Source organism: Lutjanus erythropterus, chromosome 2 (assembly GCF_056507025.1).
Source record: "Lutjanus erythropterus isolate fLutEry1 chromosome 2, fLutEry1.hap2, whole genome shotgun sequence".
In the NCBI taxonomy this organism is placed as follows: domain Eukaryota; kingdom Metazoa; phylum Chordata; class Actinopteri; order Lutjaniformes; family Lutjanidae; genus Lutjanus; species Lutjanus erythropterus.
The window spans coordinates 47,189,377-47,206,771 of NC_139318.1; the positions used below are offsets into that span (position 1 = coordinate 47,189,377).

The 17,395-nt window shown below is 37.2% G+C and overlaps 2 protein-coding genes across 16 annotated transcripts in view; one reads left to right on the forward strand and one right to left on the reverse strand.

Moving 5' to 3' along the window:
- LOC146332350 (protein NLRC3-like) overlaps window positions 1-8,080 on the forward strand; it is a 42,775-nt gene extending 34,695 nt beyond the window's left edge. For 2 of the 13 annotated variants that reach the window (XM_084741738.1, XM_084741736.1), the window contains exons 9-14: window positions 94-267; window positions 1,109-1,282; window positions 3,124-3,297; window positions 4,022-4,195; window positions 5,667-5,840; window positions 7,588-8,078. In XM_084741738.1, coding sequence (XP_084597864.1) covers window positions 94-267; window positions 1,109-1,282; window positions 3,124-3,297; window positions 4,022-4,195; window positions 5,667-5,840; window positions 7,588-7,813 — 1,096 coding nt within the window. In that variant the 3' untranslated portion in view covers window positions 7,814-8,078. Of the gene's footprint in view, window positions 1-93; window positions 268-1,108; window positions 1,283-1,985; window positions 2,160-3,123; window positions 3,298-4,021; window positions 4,196-5,666; window positions 5,841-7,587 lie in introns of all 13 variants that reach the window. The other 11 variants (XM_084741763.1, XM_084741755.1, XM_084741745.1 and 8 more) reach the window with 9 other exon arrangements.
- Window positions 1-17,395, reverse strand: part of LOC146332351 (NACHT, LRR and PYD domains-containing protein 14-like) — a 60,908-nt gene that overhangs the window by 13,749 nt on the left and 29,764 nt on the right. For all 3 annotated transcript variants that reach the window (XM_084741820.1, XM_084741800.1, XM_084741809.1), the window contains 3 exons: window positions 16,302-16,475; window positions 15,247-15,402; window positions 9,758-12,959 (listed from right to left, as the gene is read on the reverse strand). In XM_084741820.1, coding sequence (XP_084597946.1) covers window positions 12,950-12,959; window positions 15,247-15,402; window positions 16,302-16,475 — 340 coding nt within the window. In that variant the 3' untranslated portion in view covers window positions 9,758-12,949. The remainder of the gene's footprint in view (window positions 1-9,757; window positions 12,960-15,246; window positions 15,403-16,301; window positions 16,476-17,395) is intronic.

Here is a 17,395-nt window from a genome sequence, read left to right on the forward strand (position 1 = left end):
TACAGTAAAAGGACTTAAGAAGTCATTCATTTGGCAGATACTTAAGGATCTAATTTTATTGTATTTTAAATTTTCTATTATCTGTAATCACAGATTGTCTGGCTGTCAACTCTCAGACACTCAGTGTGAAGTTGTGGCCTCAGCTCTGAAGTCCAACCCCTCCCATCTGAGAGAGCTGCAACTGGACTACAACAAACTCCAAGATTCTGAAGTGAAGCTGCTGTCAGCTGGACTGAAGAGTCCAAACTGTAGACTGGAGACTCTGAGGTCTGTTCACTGACTGTGTTTGGTTCTGTACGCTTTACATCTATCAAATTTAAATACATAACTCAAGTTTCAAATTTTGGTTCATTTATTTTCTTTGGGTTAGGGTTAACCTTATTCCAAACCCTGAGCACACATCTCAAAATCAGTCTTTCATAGTTTGTCAGTCCAAATGGCTGAACAGTTGGTTTCCCTTTAAATTCAAACACTTGTAAGAAAGCTGTGGGAATCTCTGCTTCCCTTCAAAGAACAATAGGTTTTAAATTACATTCAGATCAGGAGAACATAATTTCACTTTGCTCGATGCATATTTAATTCAGTTATTAAGATAATTTAGGATGAAGCTCACAGTCAGTCAGCTGTGTGTTGACAGAGATGAGAGTGGAGATATGAGGGTAGTCAAAATCTGGTTAGAAATGTGAGCATCAGAAGTGCTGGGACAGGTGTTAAAGAGATTTTGTATTTACTTCAATTATTATTTATTTCATATTGGCCGTCTTGTTATTTTATAGAAAATATTCTGTCCTAGCATTTTTCATAAAATAACATGATTGTCATGAATTAGAAACATTGGAGGGTGACTGTAAGAATATATAATCCAACATGTCTGATTTATTAATTATGACAGACTTGATTTAGATCAGCAGCATGTGATTAATCTGTGTCGACATGAACAGGTGTATGAATGTTGGTGGTGACATCTGGATGATGTCTGTAGAGGGCTGCCATGATGATGAACCAACAATTACAGAATGACAAAGTCACCAGTGATTTTACAGAAAATCTCATTGAAGATGAGAAGAAATCTAATTTATAACTTAATAAATCTGCATTATTTGTTCAGACTGTCGGGTTGCAGTTTGTCAGAGATCAGCTGTGCTTCTGTGGCCTCAGCTCTGAAGTCCAACCCCTCCCATCTGAGAGAGCTGGAGCTGAGTAACAACAATCTGCAGGATTCAGGAGTGAAGCTGCTGTGTGATTTTCTGGAGAGTCCACACTGTAGACTGAAGACTCTGAGGTCAGACATTGTTCTTTAATTCTGTGCTGAGATTAATATGATGTGAAAGTTGAGGTGACACTAAACTGCAGGCTGATAGTATACTGATTTTCTTTTTCAGTGGTTAAGTCTTTTGACTGTGGCAGAGCAATGTTGAGCTTCGCATTTAAAACAAACTTTTGTATAACAAGTAAAATGTACACTGGATAATTCACTCTGAAACAGTTTGTCACATTAAAATGTCCTATGTGTTTGTTCAATGTGACTAAAGCTATGCTGAATGAGATATGAACACCAAACACCATGTTTATTAAATTGTATCATCATCACATGAAATGAAAATGTAGATTTTACTTGAATCATTTGTTGACTTTTTCAATTCATCCTGAAATATCTGGCATTATTCTTGGAAACTTTGGGATCTTCAAATTTTAAACCAGTTTCTGTAGTTTTTTTTACTTCTGTTTGGCTGCACAACATGAGTTTATATAGATGGAGACACTGGTGGAGCTGGCAGATTTTAAGAGTTGTAATCACTACTGTTTTATTGAAGTGGCAGCATATTGTAATTAATATTGATGAAAGCTCTTTGTAATTTTTTTGTATTTTACATTTTCCAAGTTCTACATCCTGAACTTTCTTCAGCTCTTAACAGATTAAACGGTGAATGATTTCAAACAGGAACATTGTCTTCTAAAGTTGTATCTTTTTATTCTTTATTCAGATTTGGGGACTGCAGTTTGTCAGAGATCAGCTGTTCTTCTCTGGTCTCAGCTCTGAAGTCCAACCCCTTCCATCTGACAGAGCTGGAGCTGAGTGACAACGAACTGCAGGATTCAGGAGTGAAGCTGCTGTGTGATTTTCTGGAGAGTCCACACTGTAGACTGGAGACTCTGAGGTCAGACATTATTCTTTAGTTCTGTGTTGAGATTAATATGATGTGAAAGTTGAGGTGACACTAAACTGCAGGCTGATATTATACTGATCCACACTGAGTATCTTAATGCTAAAGTCTATTTTCTTTTTTAGTGGTTTAGTCTTTTGACTCTGGCAGAGCAGTGTTGAGCTACACATTTTAAACAAACACTAGAAAAATTGAAACTGGGTAATTCACTGTGAATCTCTTAAACAGTTTGTCATCTTAAAATGTCTTATATTTGTATAATGTGACTAAAGCCCTGCTGAATGAGATGCTCAAACCAAACACACCATGCTTCTTAAATTGTGTCACCGTTATATGAAATGAAAATGTAAATTTCACATGACTCATTTGTTGACTTTTTCCCTTCAACCTCACATATTTGGCATCACTGTTGGAAACTTTGGGATCTTGAGTTGAGACTCTTGACTTAACTTATGTGTAATTAATGTAGCGGTGCTTGCGAGCTAGTTCAGGCAGTCAGCTCGACTTGCAACACAGTCACACGTGACACACCTTACACTCTGTAGTACATACCAAATACACCTTTACAATCTGGTGGTCTATTTAAACTGCTTCCATCTCACCCTCTGCCTGTCAGTGCCATTGCTACCTTACAACAGCATCAATGCCTGTGAATTCAGCCCTACCATCACCCCAGCATCCACCTGCAGGCTCTGACAGGGTGTCCAAGATATGTGTTAATTACTCTCAATATCTCTATGTAAACATAATCTGTGAGAAGTGATGAGGCTGGAACCTAGACATCAAACTCTAACAAGGTTCTGCTGCTGCAGCTGTGTTACTGATTTCATGTGAATCATGCACTGACTTTCCCCTAAATTCATTGTAGTATATTTGGCATCTTTGGAATCTTTGAGATTTTCACGCTGAATGATTTCAAATTTTCTTCTTAAGTTGTATCTCTTTGTTCTGTATTCAGATTGGGGGGCTGCAGTTTGTCAGAGATCAGCTGTTCTTCTCTGGTCTCAGCTCTGAAGTCCAACCCCTCCCATCTGAGAGAGCTGGAGCTGAGCGAGAACAAGCTGCAGGATTCAGGAGTGAAGCTGCTGTGTGGTTTTCTGGAGAGTCCACACTGCAGACTGGAGACTCTGAGGTCAGACATTATTCTTTTTGTGCTGAGATTAATATGATGTGAAAGTTGAGGTGACACTAAACTGCAGGCTGATATTACACTTCATTTGTGTTCAGCTCCACATTATTTGATGGACCCACTGGTGGAGGTAGCAGAGTTTAAGAGACACAACATCTTTGTCAAAATATGTTGTCACTAATATTACAGAGAGCTCCTTTACACTTTTTATATTTCACAGTTTGCAAGGAATACAACTGGAAGGTGGCAATTCTAGCTTCACCTTAAAAAGTGCTTTATGTGTGTTTCATGTAACAGTCCATGCATCTTAAATGGCATCACCATCATATGAAATGAAAATGTTGTAGATTTTCTGTGAATCATTTGTTGACTTTTCCCCTAAATTCATTCTGACATATTTGGCATCTTTGGAAACTTTGGGATCTTCAAATTTTAAACCAGTTTCTGTATTTTTTTTTTTACTTGTGTTTGGTTGCACAACATACGTTTGTATAGATGGAGCCACTGGTGGAGCTGGCAGATTTTAAGAGTTGTAATTACTACATTTTTCTTGAAGCAGCAGCATTTTGTAATTAATATTAATGACAGCTCTTTGTAATTTTTTTGTATTTGACATTTTCCAACTTCTACATCCTGAACTTTCTTCAGCTCCAAACAGATTGATCATTGAATGATTTCTAACAGGAGCATCGTCCTCTAAAGTCGTATCTTTTTATTCTTTATTCAGATTTGGGGGCTGCAGATTGTCAGAGATCAGCTTTGCTTCTCTGCTCGCAGCTCTGAAGTCCAACCCCTCCCATCTGAGAGAGCTGGAGCTGAGTGACAACGAGCTGCAGGATTCAGGAGTGAAGCTGCTGTGTGATTTTCTGGAGAGTCCAAACTGTAGACTGAAGACTCTGAGGTCAGACAATATTCTTTAATTCTGTGCTGAGATTAATATGATGTGAAGTTGAGGTGACACTAAACTACAGACTGATAATATACTGATCCACACTGAGTATCTTAATGCTAAAGTCTATTTTCTTTTCCACTGGTTTAGTCTTTTGACTCTGGCAGAGTCAGACAACGTAAATGTAATGTAAAACAATGTAAAGGAGTTGCATATTTAAAACAAACCTTCATAGAACAAGAAAAATGTACACTGGATAATTCACTCTGAACTTCTTAAACAGCTTTTCACCTTAAAATGTCCTTTATGTTTGTTTAATGTGACTAAAGCAATGCTAAATGAGATACTCACACCGAACACCCCGTGTTTCTTAAATTGTGTCACCATCATATGAAATGAAAATGTAAATTTCACTTGAGCCATTTGTTGACTTTTTCTCTTCACCCTGACCTATTTGGCATTGTTAGAATCTTTGGGTTCTTAGATGAATCTTGATTTGTTTTTTGTGTTTTTGTGTTCAGCTCCACATTATGAGTTTGTGTAGATGGAGCCACTGGTGGAGGTAGCAGAGTTTAAGAGATGAAGTCACAATATCTATGTTACAGTAGGAGCATATTGTCACTAATATTAAAGAGAGCTCCTTTTTGCTTTTTTTATTTTACAGTTTGACCCTGCATCCTTTTGAGTTCAAGTGTTTGGAGTTTATGTTTTCTAAACTTTTACATTCTGAACCTTTTTCAGCTCTGTACAGTTTATTACAAACTCTTAAGGAAGAAGTGATTACATTTTGGTGGTCAAAGGTCACTGTGACCTCACTAAATATTCTTTTGAGTATTACTCAGGAATACATTCACTAGTTATATCACACATAAATATCTAATAGGATAAAATCAAGAGGTGGTGAGATTTTATATCCAAAAGGTCAAAGGTCAGCTTCACTGTGGCACCACAATACTCAGCTCTGTGCAACTTGACTACTAAGCGAGGCGTACAACTGTGAGGTGGTAATTGCCAATTGCCTAAAGTTTTGCCTTAAAATGTGCTTTGTGTTTGTTTAATGTGGCACACCATGCTTCTTAAATGGTGTCACCGTCATATGAAATGAAAATGTTTTCATGTGAATCATTTGTTGACTTTTCCCCTAAATTCATCCTGACATTTTTGGCATCTTTGGAAACTCTGGGATCTTCAAACCTTAAATCATTTTCTGTAGGTTTTTGCATGTGTTTAGTTGCACAACATGAGTTTGTATCGATGGAGCCACTGGTGGAGCAGGGAGATTTTAAGTTGAAATCACTACATCTTTATTGATGCAGCAGCATATTATAATTAATATTAATGAGAGCTTGTTTTAATTTTTTGTATTTGACATTTTCCAACTTCTACATCCTGAACTTTCTTCAGCTCTGAACAGATTAAATTGTGAATGATTTCTAACAGGAACATTGTCCTCTAAAATTGTATCTTTATATGCTTTATTCAGATTGTGGGGCTGCAGTTTGTCAGAGAGCAGCTGTGCTTCTCTGGCCTCAGCTCTGAAGTCCAACCCCTCCCATCTGAGAGAGCTGGAACTGAGCTACAACGAACTGCAGGATTCAGGAGTGAAGCTGCTGTGTGATTTTCTGCAGAGTCCACACTGTAGACTGGAGACTCTGAGGTCAGACATTATTCTTTAGTTCTGTGCTGAGATTAATATGATGTGAAAGTTCTGGTGACGCTGAACTGCAGGCTGATATATTGATCCACGAGTATCTTAAAGCTAAAGTCTATTTTCTTTTTCAGTGTTTTAGTTATTTGACTGGCAGAACAATGTTGAGCTTCACATTTTAAACAAACCCTCACATAACAAGAAAAATGTTCACTGGATAATTCACTCTGAACCTCTTAAAGAGTCTTTCACCTTAAAATGTCCTTTATGTTTGTTTAATGTGACTAAAGCCCTTCTGAATGAGATACTCACACCAAAGACACTGTGTTTCTTAAATTGTATCACCATCATATGAAATGAAAATGTAAATTTTACTTGAATCATTTGTTGACTTTTTCCCTTCATCCTGACCTATTTGGCATCATTGGAAATTTTGGGTTCTTGAGTTAAATCTTGATTTAATTTAATTTAATAAGCTCCTTTTCACTTTTTATATTCTACATTTTAGATTTTTAGATTTTGCATCCTTTTGCGTTCAGGTGTTTTTGAAGTTTCCATTTTCTAAACTTTTACATTCTAAACACAAAATATTGAATAGGATAAAATGAAGAGGTGGTGAGATTTTATATCCAAAAGGTCAAAGGTCAACTTCACTGTGGCATCACAATGTTCAGCTCTGTGCAACTTGACTGCTTAGCAAGGTGTACAACTGTGAGGTGGTAATTCAAGTTTCACCTTATAACGTGCTTTGTGTTTGTTTAATGTGACACACCCTGTGTTTAAAATGGTATCACCATCATGTGAAATGAAAATGTTGTAGAGTTCATATGAATTATTTGTTGACTTTCCCTCTAAATTTATCCTGACATATTTTAACATCTTTGGAAACTTTGGGATCTTCAAATATTAAATTAGTTTCTGTAGGTTTTCACTTGTATTTTGAGCTGGCAGATTTTAAGAGATGAAATCACTACATTTTTATTGAAGAAGCAGAATATTGTAATTAATATGAATGTGAGCCTTTTTTGTTTTTTATATTTTCCAAGTTCTACATCCTGAACTTTTTCAGCTCTGAACAGATTAAACATTGAATGATTTCAAACAGGAACACTGGGCCTCATGTAAGAACCAGTCATACGAACACATTTGTTTTTAAGTGGTGCATACGAGTGATTTAAGAGAACCTGCCAGTTTTCTCGTATTTTTAATTTCCTTTCAGATACGAACACGATTTATGAGTGGTCCCGACCTGTCATAGAGTCATGTACAGTCAGTCTGCTGTTATCCAAACCAAAGTTTTCCCCCTAATTACTGTATATGTCATTTGTATGGAGACATTTTGAGTTAATAGCGTTCGCTTTTCCTGTTTCTTTGCTTTACTAGGTCTTTTAATTCCACTGCTGGCACTGCTAAAATGATAGATTTTCCTCTATGGATCTCTGAAAGCAGGATGTCAAACTCCAAACTTGTGCCATTCTTTTCTTTTGTCTCTTTGCTGCCCTTGCATTAATGAACACTTCCTGACACACAGAGTAGGAAGCGCAGCCGTATATGGCATTATTGGGGCGTTAATTATTCTAATTTACAAGTCTCATGCACATGCACTCAAATACACACAGGTGGATAATTTACACTTTTTTGAAGTTACAAGCTTTTGTTAAATCTGATGTGGCATGTTCGTACAGCCCTTTTTATGGATAAAAGAGAAACTTAAGACCCATTGACTTCTAAACTTGTCTTTTTATTCTGTATTCAGAATGGGAGGCTGCAGTTTGTCAGAGATCAGCTGTGCTTCTCTGGCCTCAGCTCTGAAGTCCAACCCCTCCCATCTGAGAGAACTGGATCTGAGAGGAAACAGTCTGCAGGATTCAGGAGTGAAGCTGCTGTGTGATCTTGTGAAGAGTCCACACTGTAGACTGGAGACTCTGAGGTCAGTAGACAGTTCAAGTCAGTCTGAGCTGGTTTCAGCAGTTTTGTACTAACCAGAGTTTGTATCAAAGATCCAGTATTTCCTGCTTTACATTTCATTTAGTAACCATGTGGTCTTTATACCGACCAGAACCTGCTGAAGTTTTGCTGTTCAGTCTGTGGATGAACTCGTAGGACTTTAACACCATATATAAAGCTGTCCATTTGTATTTTGTTTTTTCCAAAACCTTTTAACAGACTTCATATCAACATTCATTTATTTTACTCATTTGTAAATTAATAACAATAGTTAAAAATTAGATAACATATTCAAGTGTCACTGACACACTAGTTTTTGATTTTCTTTATTTTGAGCATTACATAATTAAATAATAATAGTAATTATATACACACACATATATACATGTCTATAAATATGTCTCAGATATCAACTGTGTCAGATTATACTGCTCAGGCACTGGTAAACTTTCTATTGTTTTTTTTTTTTACAAATTCATTGAATAATATTGCTATCAAATGATTCTCAGCCATAACATGTCAACTCTGCAGCCACACACTCTGCAACACACATTTTGTCACTGCAGTAAGACACCAGTTCTGTCAGGTATTCCATCTTATTGGAGTTGACATCTATGCAGGTGGAGCTGACATAACTCAGTTCTCTTTAATAACTGTTATATATGGGGGTGGGGTGGGGTGGGGGCGGGGAGCACGTTACCCCCAACACTGATCCTGTAAACACTGATTTATGACTTCTGCTGTGTGTTTTCTTCTCTCATCAGGTGGAAGTGGTGGCCTCGGTGAGAGTGTCGAGTGATGAGGAAGGACATGGTGTTGAGAAGATCAGCTGTGTCCTGATGATCCAGGGAGGTTGAAGCAGCAGTTTGTGTCCTGAGAGGCTCTGACTGGGACACGTTTGTGTAAATCATTATATCTGATATTCTCTCTGTGTGTATGAGAGGTAGAAGGAGAGAGAGCAGCAGCTGTTTTCATGGTGGATCTGAACTGTGGTGGAAGAAATACTCACATCCTTTACTGAAGTAAAAGTATTAACACCACACTGAATCCTCTGTTAGTGGTAAAAGTCCTCCATTGAAAATACTTTGTAAATTAAAGTGTCATTATAGTGAGGAAAATGTACTTAGAGTATTAAAAGTAAAAGTGTTTGATGCAGAAAAATGTCCCCTGTGACTTTTCTACTGTTTTATCTGATGTACAAAATGAGGAGGGGAAGAAAATCAAGAGAGAGGAGGAGAAGAGAATGAGGCTCCTGATGAACTGGACTCAGGACTACTTTGTAGATATGTTGGATTATTTTATTTATTCAGAGAAGAACAGCCCTTTTCAACTGAGTGAAAGAATGTGTTGAGTTTGATTATTTGTTTGATCACTGAAGCACAGAGTGACATTATTTTCTTTGTTTTTAACATTTCTGTGATACTTTTGTAGAACTTTTGTGAGTATTGAAATAAATACTCGCAAATATGTAAGTAAGTAAAAGATTTGCTACAATATGACTTTATTTTTTTTAATACTGTAAATAATTCTATAAGTACTGCCCCTTTTTGTTGCCTGAGAAACTGCCCCCCAAAATGTCTGTTCACATCCCTGATCATTATAAGTTGAAGATACAATACATAACATTTTGATAGAATACAGAATGTAAATATTTTAATCACTTTTCAGGTTTATAAAAATAGAGCTTTGCTTTAAACTTCAGCTGTTTCTAACTTGTAGTTCTTTCTTATTATAATAAATATCAGAAAGCACAGCAGCCTGATCACTGCTGCATGTTTTCACCATCTCAAATAATGATGATGTCATAATCTGAGGAGACATTAGACAAGTTTAACAATTCATTCATTTTAAATGATCATGTTACAGTTTTGTAAACTCAGTTTATCATATGAACTATAAGAAAAGTTTTATTGTATTTACTTTGTCATTGTTTCCTTGTATTGATCCATGAATGTTTCCTTTGACTGTAACTATGATACCTGTGAAGTCTTGAGTTGAAGTTGAAGGTAATTCAAGAACCACAGGTGAAACACTCCAAATAAATTCACAGTGAAGTCAGTTCAGTGTGCAGTGGTTGATGTTGATATGTTTCATTTACTTATGTTTGACATGGAAGGATACAACAGCACAAAAACAATTTTTAAGCAGTGAAATCTGAGATTCAGCAAACATCTTCATAAACATAAAATCATTAAATAAACCTAAAAATAAGTCATTTATAGAATGAGAGCATGAGGAATAAGGAGAGTTCATGTAAGCAAGAATAAAATCAGGAGTAGGTTGTCCCAGAATCTTTAGTCAATCAGGTTTGGCCGTTCTATATGAATATTCAACAATTCATCCATTTTTTTTTTATTTTTTTTTTTACAGTGCAGTGCACCACATTAAATTCCTGTATGAACCTATACAACTGTGTTTTACCAACTAGTGTTGTAATACCTTTTTTCATCACCTGTGATGTGAAAATATCAGATAGTGAAGTCTGCATTTTTCTGAGATCATATAAATCTTGTGAGCATAAGTCAGAAGATATTTGAACCCCAAGTAGTGTAAAGGTGCTGTATACAACATTTACCTTAGAGGTTGCTGTAGAGCACCACCATCACCACCAGAAAGTTGGGGGACAAGAAGTGTCGTCTGAACTCACACTGCTCACAAAACTGATCAAACTGTCAAACAAACCTGGCAGCACTAATCCAGATTGAGCACTTGGATCAAGATTCTGTTATTACATTGACTATTTCTATCTTAAAACAGAAACACATTTTCGTGACTGCTCAGAAAAACTGTAACCGAGTCCAGAATCTAGAACATAGATGTGCAGAAGATCTTGTGTTTTCTGTCTCTAAACCTTCATTAAACAAAGCACTGTCACATTCTAAAACATAGTTAGTGTGTACAACGTGCATTATGAAGAAACAACACAAATCTAGACATGATTGTTTCCAACACAGACTCCTGAAACTTGGATCAAACTGTTCTGTTGCACAGAAATGGATCAATAATCTGTTACTGCATCACCGATTTCTTCCTAAAAAGTGAAACCTGACAGTTAAACTGTAATTATAGTCGGTCAACAGGCCGCCATGTTGAAAACAGACACAGGGATGACTGAGGTCATCAGGATGCAGACATCCCAGTGTTGTGATGATATGTCCTACCTATCAAGATGTGATACTTAACAGTTAGTAGAGTATTTCAAGCTGCTTCTTATATTCTTACATGGAGTGAGTCTTGGTGTAATATGACAAGATTCTGTAGTGGGAGCATTATTCAATAATGTATATTCGTCTAGTGAAATAAGCTGGAATCTTAAATAAAGATGTTTTAATAGAGTATCAAAACATCTACATATTCTTGCAGTGCACTTCTCCCTGTTTGTAATAAAAAATTAGAGACTTTGCTATGGATTTACAGTATGGTAGCATTTCCTGCATTCTCTGCTCAGGAAGGCATTACTCTATACTATTATATTTTTACTGGGATCTAATGAGGCTGAATGTTGTATTTAGTGCCTTTAAAGGTGGAGACTCTGCTGATGTTCTGTCCAGATGTTGCTGGAGACGGAGGAGAGGGGATGCTATCCTCTCCTCCTGTCACTGATCACCATGTCCATGGTCTTAGCTCCGTTCATTTCCAGTGAGAACTCCTGTCTCCATTCAACCACAGAGCTCAAAACCTTCTGAGTCAGGCCAGGCAGAGACCCCATCAGGAACTCTGTGACAGTGAGGTCATCAGCATGTTTCACAGGGACAACAGAGGGAGGTACACGTGTGACCAGGCTGTTGATTCAGATGATAGAAAGTAGTAAAGTATCCCCCCCTGGGGGACACCAGCTGGTATTACACAGGGATCAGACAGACAGGAACCCAACTGCACCATCTGCTGTCTGTCACTCAGAGGGTGTGTGAGACATTGTATGAAACAACTGACAGTGTTTTGTTTGAATTGCACAGGAGAAATCAACAACATCGATATTAAATAAAGCAGTTCTGTCTACCAAGTCAAAGTCAAGTTGAGCCTTATCTGTGTTAGTCAAGCAAATCAAAAATTGTGCAGCAGTGGTATTTAAAGTATTTAAATAAAATAGGCAAAATATTTGTGTTTCCAGACTATTTCTCTTTTTATGTTTTATAACACAAAATTCAGAATTTCTACTAATAAACTGATCATACCAGCTGAGTGTTTTTCATGGTGTTTGGAGCAGACAGCCAGCCCAGTCAAACATGAGGAAAATGTAAGCCCTGCCTCACACTGTAATTTAACTGTCTGAAATGTCCCAAAATGCTTTTGTAGTTTTTGCCATTGACCACTTATGCAACATCTTCTTTTTATTTGTTTATTTATTTATTTGTTTAGGTCCATTCTAGCCACAACCAACTATTCTTCCTTTATTACATTACATCATGTAAAATAATTGAAAAATCCAAGACAAGAGGAGAAAAAAGTTACAATAACCATTAATAATGAATCATTGTCAATAACAACTATCACTGACTACAATAACAACAATGCATCATGTTCCTACATTATATCAAAAAATAGTCAGTAAGGGAATTTCATACAGTTCAAGGCAACAATAGTATCACACTGATCATACATGACATTCAGGATCTTAAACAATGAAATATTTCTTGAAAACAGAGCAGAGAAATAACAGTTCTGTCCACTCACCTATGATCAACCTCAGGTTATGTGCATTTTGATGATGTCAGCTCTTGATCTTAGATCAATGATTCTTCAATCACAAATGTTCTGATCAGTCAGCATTAGTTGTACTTTTAAATATTAGTAGTTATTTACAGACTGCGCAGGCTAAAACACAAAAGAAGCCAAGTTCTCTTTCAGAAAAATTCACTACATCAGGAAGGATCACAATCAGGAAGGCAAACTTGTTAAAATATGCAAGAGTTAAGATTAGTGTTCATGGTAACATTAGAATATATTAGAGGCCATTAAATGTTGGCTTTTTTCTGGCTGCTTTTCCCAGCTGATTGGCTACTGATTCTGGTGTCAGTCAGTGCTGGATGAAGCTCGTTTCTCCACTCGACCTCCCAGTAACACGGCCCAGTCAGAGCCGCTCCACACACCAGCTGCTTCACCGTCTGTGGACCGTTTGGACACAGCTGATCCTCTCAACACAGACATCTCTCTCATCACTCTGACGGACTTCACTCCCATCTGATGAGAGAAGAAGAGAAACAACTGAAGCCATAAATCAGATGTTCACAGATCATTAAGTTAGGTGACTCTTAGTTCACTGAAGTACGCATCGTAAATAAACCGATGTGAGTCCCTGAATGCATCATTACTGCAGTTGAAGTTAGAAAACCAGAGTATCAGTCACATTGGAAAATGTGTTCTTTTTTTTAAAGATTACATGTCAAATATGGAAATATGGAAACAGATTGATTGACTTAAAATTTGACACAACATCCCAAGTTTTGAGTTGAATTTTGGGGATATGTGAACAAAATGATTTACATTTACATTTTCATTTCATGTGACTACTTTGTTAGTGTATTTCAGCAGATTGCCCTGGAATCTGTATTTTATTTGAGTCTTAATTTTTCTGACAACTTTTTACCTGTAAGTATTTTAACGTAAATATGTAGTACCTATGTATGTAGGGATGTAACGATTCACTCATGCGTCCAATGCATTGGACTTTAATGTGTAACATACGAGTGCATCGGTTCAGAAGATGAACATGAATCAGAAACAAATCCTGTCTCTGCCTGCATCGCTCTCGCTGGACGCCTGCTGCTGCGCTCACACAAAAACAAGCGCTCCCTCCTCCTTCTCCTGCGTCTCCTCTTCATTTGCTCAAAACAGACGGCGCTGAAAACAGCGACAGAAGTGACACTACCATGTCGCACCACCAAAGTTTCATAACGTGCAAGTGTAGAATAAGTTTGGGTTTTATGAGAAAGATGAGAAACTCTGCTGCAGATCATTTATGCAAAACGTGTCTGACAGCAGAGAACAGAGACACGAGTCTGACCTCAGAGACGTCATGTGACCGTGAGGAGCAGGAAACACTTCACTGTTCCTCCTTTATGTTCATTAAAATGAAAAAAAAAAAAAACTTCACTGTTCCTCCACACTGATCCAAACCACAGCACTCTTGAAACAGAGCAGCAGATCATTTTACTGCAGAAATACTCATATTTTAAACAGTTTTAAAGTTTCACACCACTGTAATGTCTCCTTCTCTCTGTCTCTACTGTTACTATATTTAGTAAAACTAGCATTAATAGAATCAAAATGTAAAGACTGACACATTGCATTGTTTTGTATTGCGTCATATTGTATCGTATCACGACAGAGCTGAATCGTATCAAACCAAATCGTTGGCCATTTAAAGATTTATAAAATATATCGTATCGTTGAACATGTATCGAGATACGTATCAAATCGTCTCAGTCAGTGAGATACACAACCCTAATAAATGTCTATCATAAAAAGATGTAACAAGATAACACAACAAAATAAGGCTGATAAGATGAAAATTACATAAAAGACATGACAAAAACAACTTAATATGACAAAAACAATACAATAATACATAACAAGATAAAATGATTTAAAAGATGAAACAGGATTAAAATAACATAACAGGACAAAAACAGCGTAACAGACGTAACAAGACAAAAACCACGACACGATGAAAATAAGGTAACAAGACAAAAACATTAAAGACATAACAAGTGTGACAAGAAGAAAATGACATAAAAGACAAGTAACAAAACTACATAACATGATGAAAACGATGTAAAAATACATAAGACAAAAATGACATAAGACAAAAACAACATAAAAGGCGTGTTGATCAAAACAAGACAAATAAAATGAAAAAGACAAACATAAGACAAAAACGATGCAACAGGACGAGAACAACATATCAGGTGTAACAAGACAAACATAACATAAAAGATGTCATAAGATGAAAATTATGCAACAATACATAACAGTATTTGTACTTCTACTTGAAGTACAGTAAAGTGAGACAGGACTAAACGAGGGAGAGAGAGAAAGAGAGATAGTAGACAGTGAATTATCCAGTGTATAGGATTATACTTGTTATATCAGTTTTAAATCTGGAGCTCAACGTTGCTCCTCCATAATAAACGAACAAAAGTGCTGAAAAAGAAAATAGACGTTAACATTAAGATACTCAGTATGGCTCTGAATAATATCCTCATGTCTGCAGTTCAGTGTCACCTGAGCTTTTACATCATATTAATCTCAGCACAGAGGTAAAATGATGAGTCATTGTTATTTATTTTATTTTTAAGGACAACACACATTAATTAACATTCTGTAAATGTGCCAGTGTCATGACTGCCTCTGTAAACTGCTCATGAAGTGGGTGTTGTTCGTTTAGTGGGAGACGTTCAGGACACAGAAACCGAAACCTAACTCAGATTAGACTAAAAAATCAACCATTTTCAGGCTTTCTACCTACTGCAGCTTTAGGTGTGGATCTCCAGGCAGCAGCTTCACTGCTGATTCCTGCAGTTTGTTTTCACTCAGGTCCAGCTCTGTCAGATGGGAGGGGTTGGACTTCAGAGCTGAGGCCAGAGAAGCACAGCTGATCTCTGACAACCTGCAGCCACTCAACCTGAATAAAGAATGAAATATGTAACTTTAGAAGCCTGGAATCATCCATTGAATTAAAATCAGTTCATACTCGGAGCTTTAGACTTCTTCAGAATGAAAACAATTTTAATCATCCTGAAGTGACATCAAGGATGTACTTTATATAGATTCTCAGCATATTGTTAAGAGTCATAAGGGGGTTTATAGTTCCTCCTTTTCTTGTCCTTTTCCCCGAACCCCTTTGGATTGGTTTTCCTTGAGAAATAATGAGATGTAGAAAATCTGTGTGAAGAAACTACATCACTGTGAGGCGCACACACACCCAGTGGAGTAGTTAATTAAGTGACAAGGTACAGGTGTGTGAGCTCATGGTGGCTGAATGAATGTTAGAAAAACACCAGCTTTCTAAAAGCCCTGCTCATGTCCCACAACAGCTCCACCAACTGCCAACTCAAGTACGTTTTTGTGGTAAAACAAGCTGTTTTATTTCAGGATCCATCCAACACCAACCTAAACTGAACTGAGGAAAAAGACAGAGCTTTCCACTCACATGAGCAGAGACCAGCGCTGGCAAGGCCTGAGTTGAGGAACTTGCAAACTGGTGGCCTGTGGCTCAGAAAGATCACTCATCTCGCAGTTATTTCTCTTTTTTTCAGAGTTACTCCAGGTTCCCTCTTCTACACCCTTTAGCTTACGGCTAGTATATTTACAGTATATTTAGAGAGCACAGCAGTTCCAAAAGACAATTTGCCAAAATAAAAACCTAAAGAAACTGATTTAAAATATGACTCAAAATCCAAAAATTTCCAAAGATATCAAATATGTCAAGATGGATTCTGAACAAATGATTCACAGGAAATGTACAACATTTTCATTTCATATTATAATAATTTCAGCACAGAAGTAAAAATGGTGTCTGACCTCAGAGTCTCCAGTCTACAGCGCTGACTCTCCAAAAAATCACACAGCAGCTTCACTCCTGAATCCTGCAGCTTGTTTTCACTCAGGTCCAGCTCTCTCAGATGGGAGGGGTTGGACTTCAGAGCTGAGGCCAGAGAAGCACAGCTGATCTCTGACAAACTGCAGTCCCACAATCTGAATAAACAATACATGATGTTGATAAAAACAGAATTATAACCCAATCTGATGTGTCTAGGTTTTAAATATGTAGGTCAACATTTGTGCATATAGATGCAGCAGCCGGTAGGTTCTTCAAACTTAGCTACTTTGATTCTGTCACATTTTCAACATCATCTATAACAGAAATAAATTCGTAGCCATTGTAAAATTAAGATGTGGGGTTTGGATTTAAGAGCAGCAAACCCTGAGATGAACAAATGTAGCTGGTATCTTAGCTTATCATAAACTCAATGCACCACCATGCAGGAGAGTGGGGATAAGAGTCCTGCTACAACTGGGACCTAAGGCTGCTCCTGGAAAATGTCCAGTCAGAAAAATTAAACAGATGAGACTCAGGCTGGATAAACAATGGGAAACTGTTGTGCCCACACAGAGGGACCTGCTCTACAGCATCCTGGATCGGGCTGTTGCACCTGAGGGGCAAATCACAGCTGACCAGACGCAACATGCTGGACTCCAGGAAGATGAAGGTAAAAGAGCTCTGTGTTTTTACATGGATGGTGCTTTGTGCTCAAATATAGTCACAGTTGATGAACAATATTCCCCAGATGTTTCACTTTTAATGTGAAGATGTCAATCATATTATCATCACCATTTTGTTGCTGCTGTTTACATTCAACCTGACGCAAATTCAAAAAATGCACTACAGAATTATTTCCTGGGTGTAAACATGCATGGATAGATATGGAAATATGTTTTGATCTCCATGTTCCTGTGTGTGTGTGTCTAGCCTATTGGTTCAAAGGATCCTCTTTATCCAGATGTGACCGTTTACCAAAAAACTTTAAACATTAAGTTACGTTAATAACTATCAATGGCACTTTTTCACATTTCTTTAAGAAGTCTTTTATGACTGTAGACTAAAGTTGGTACAG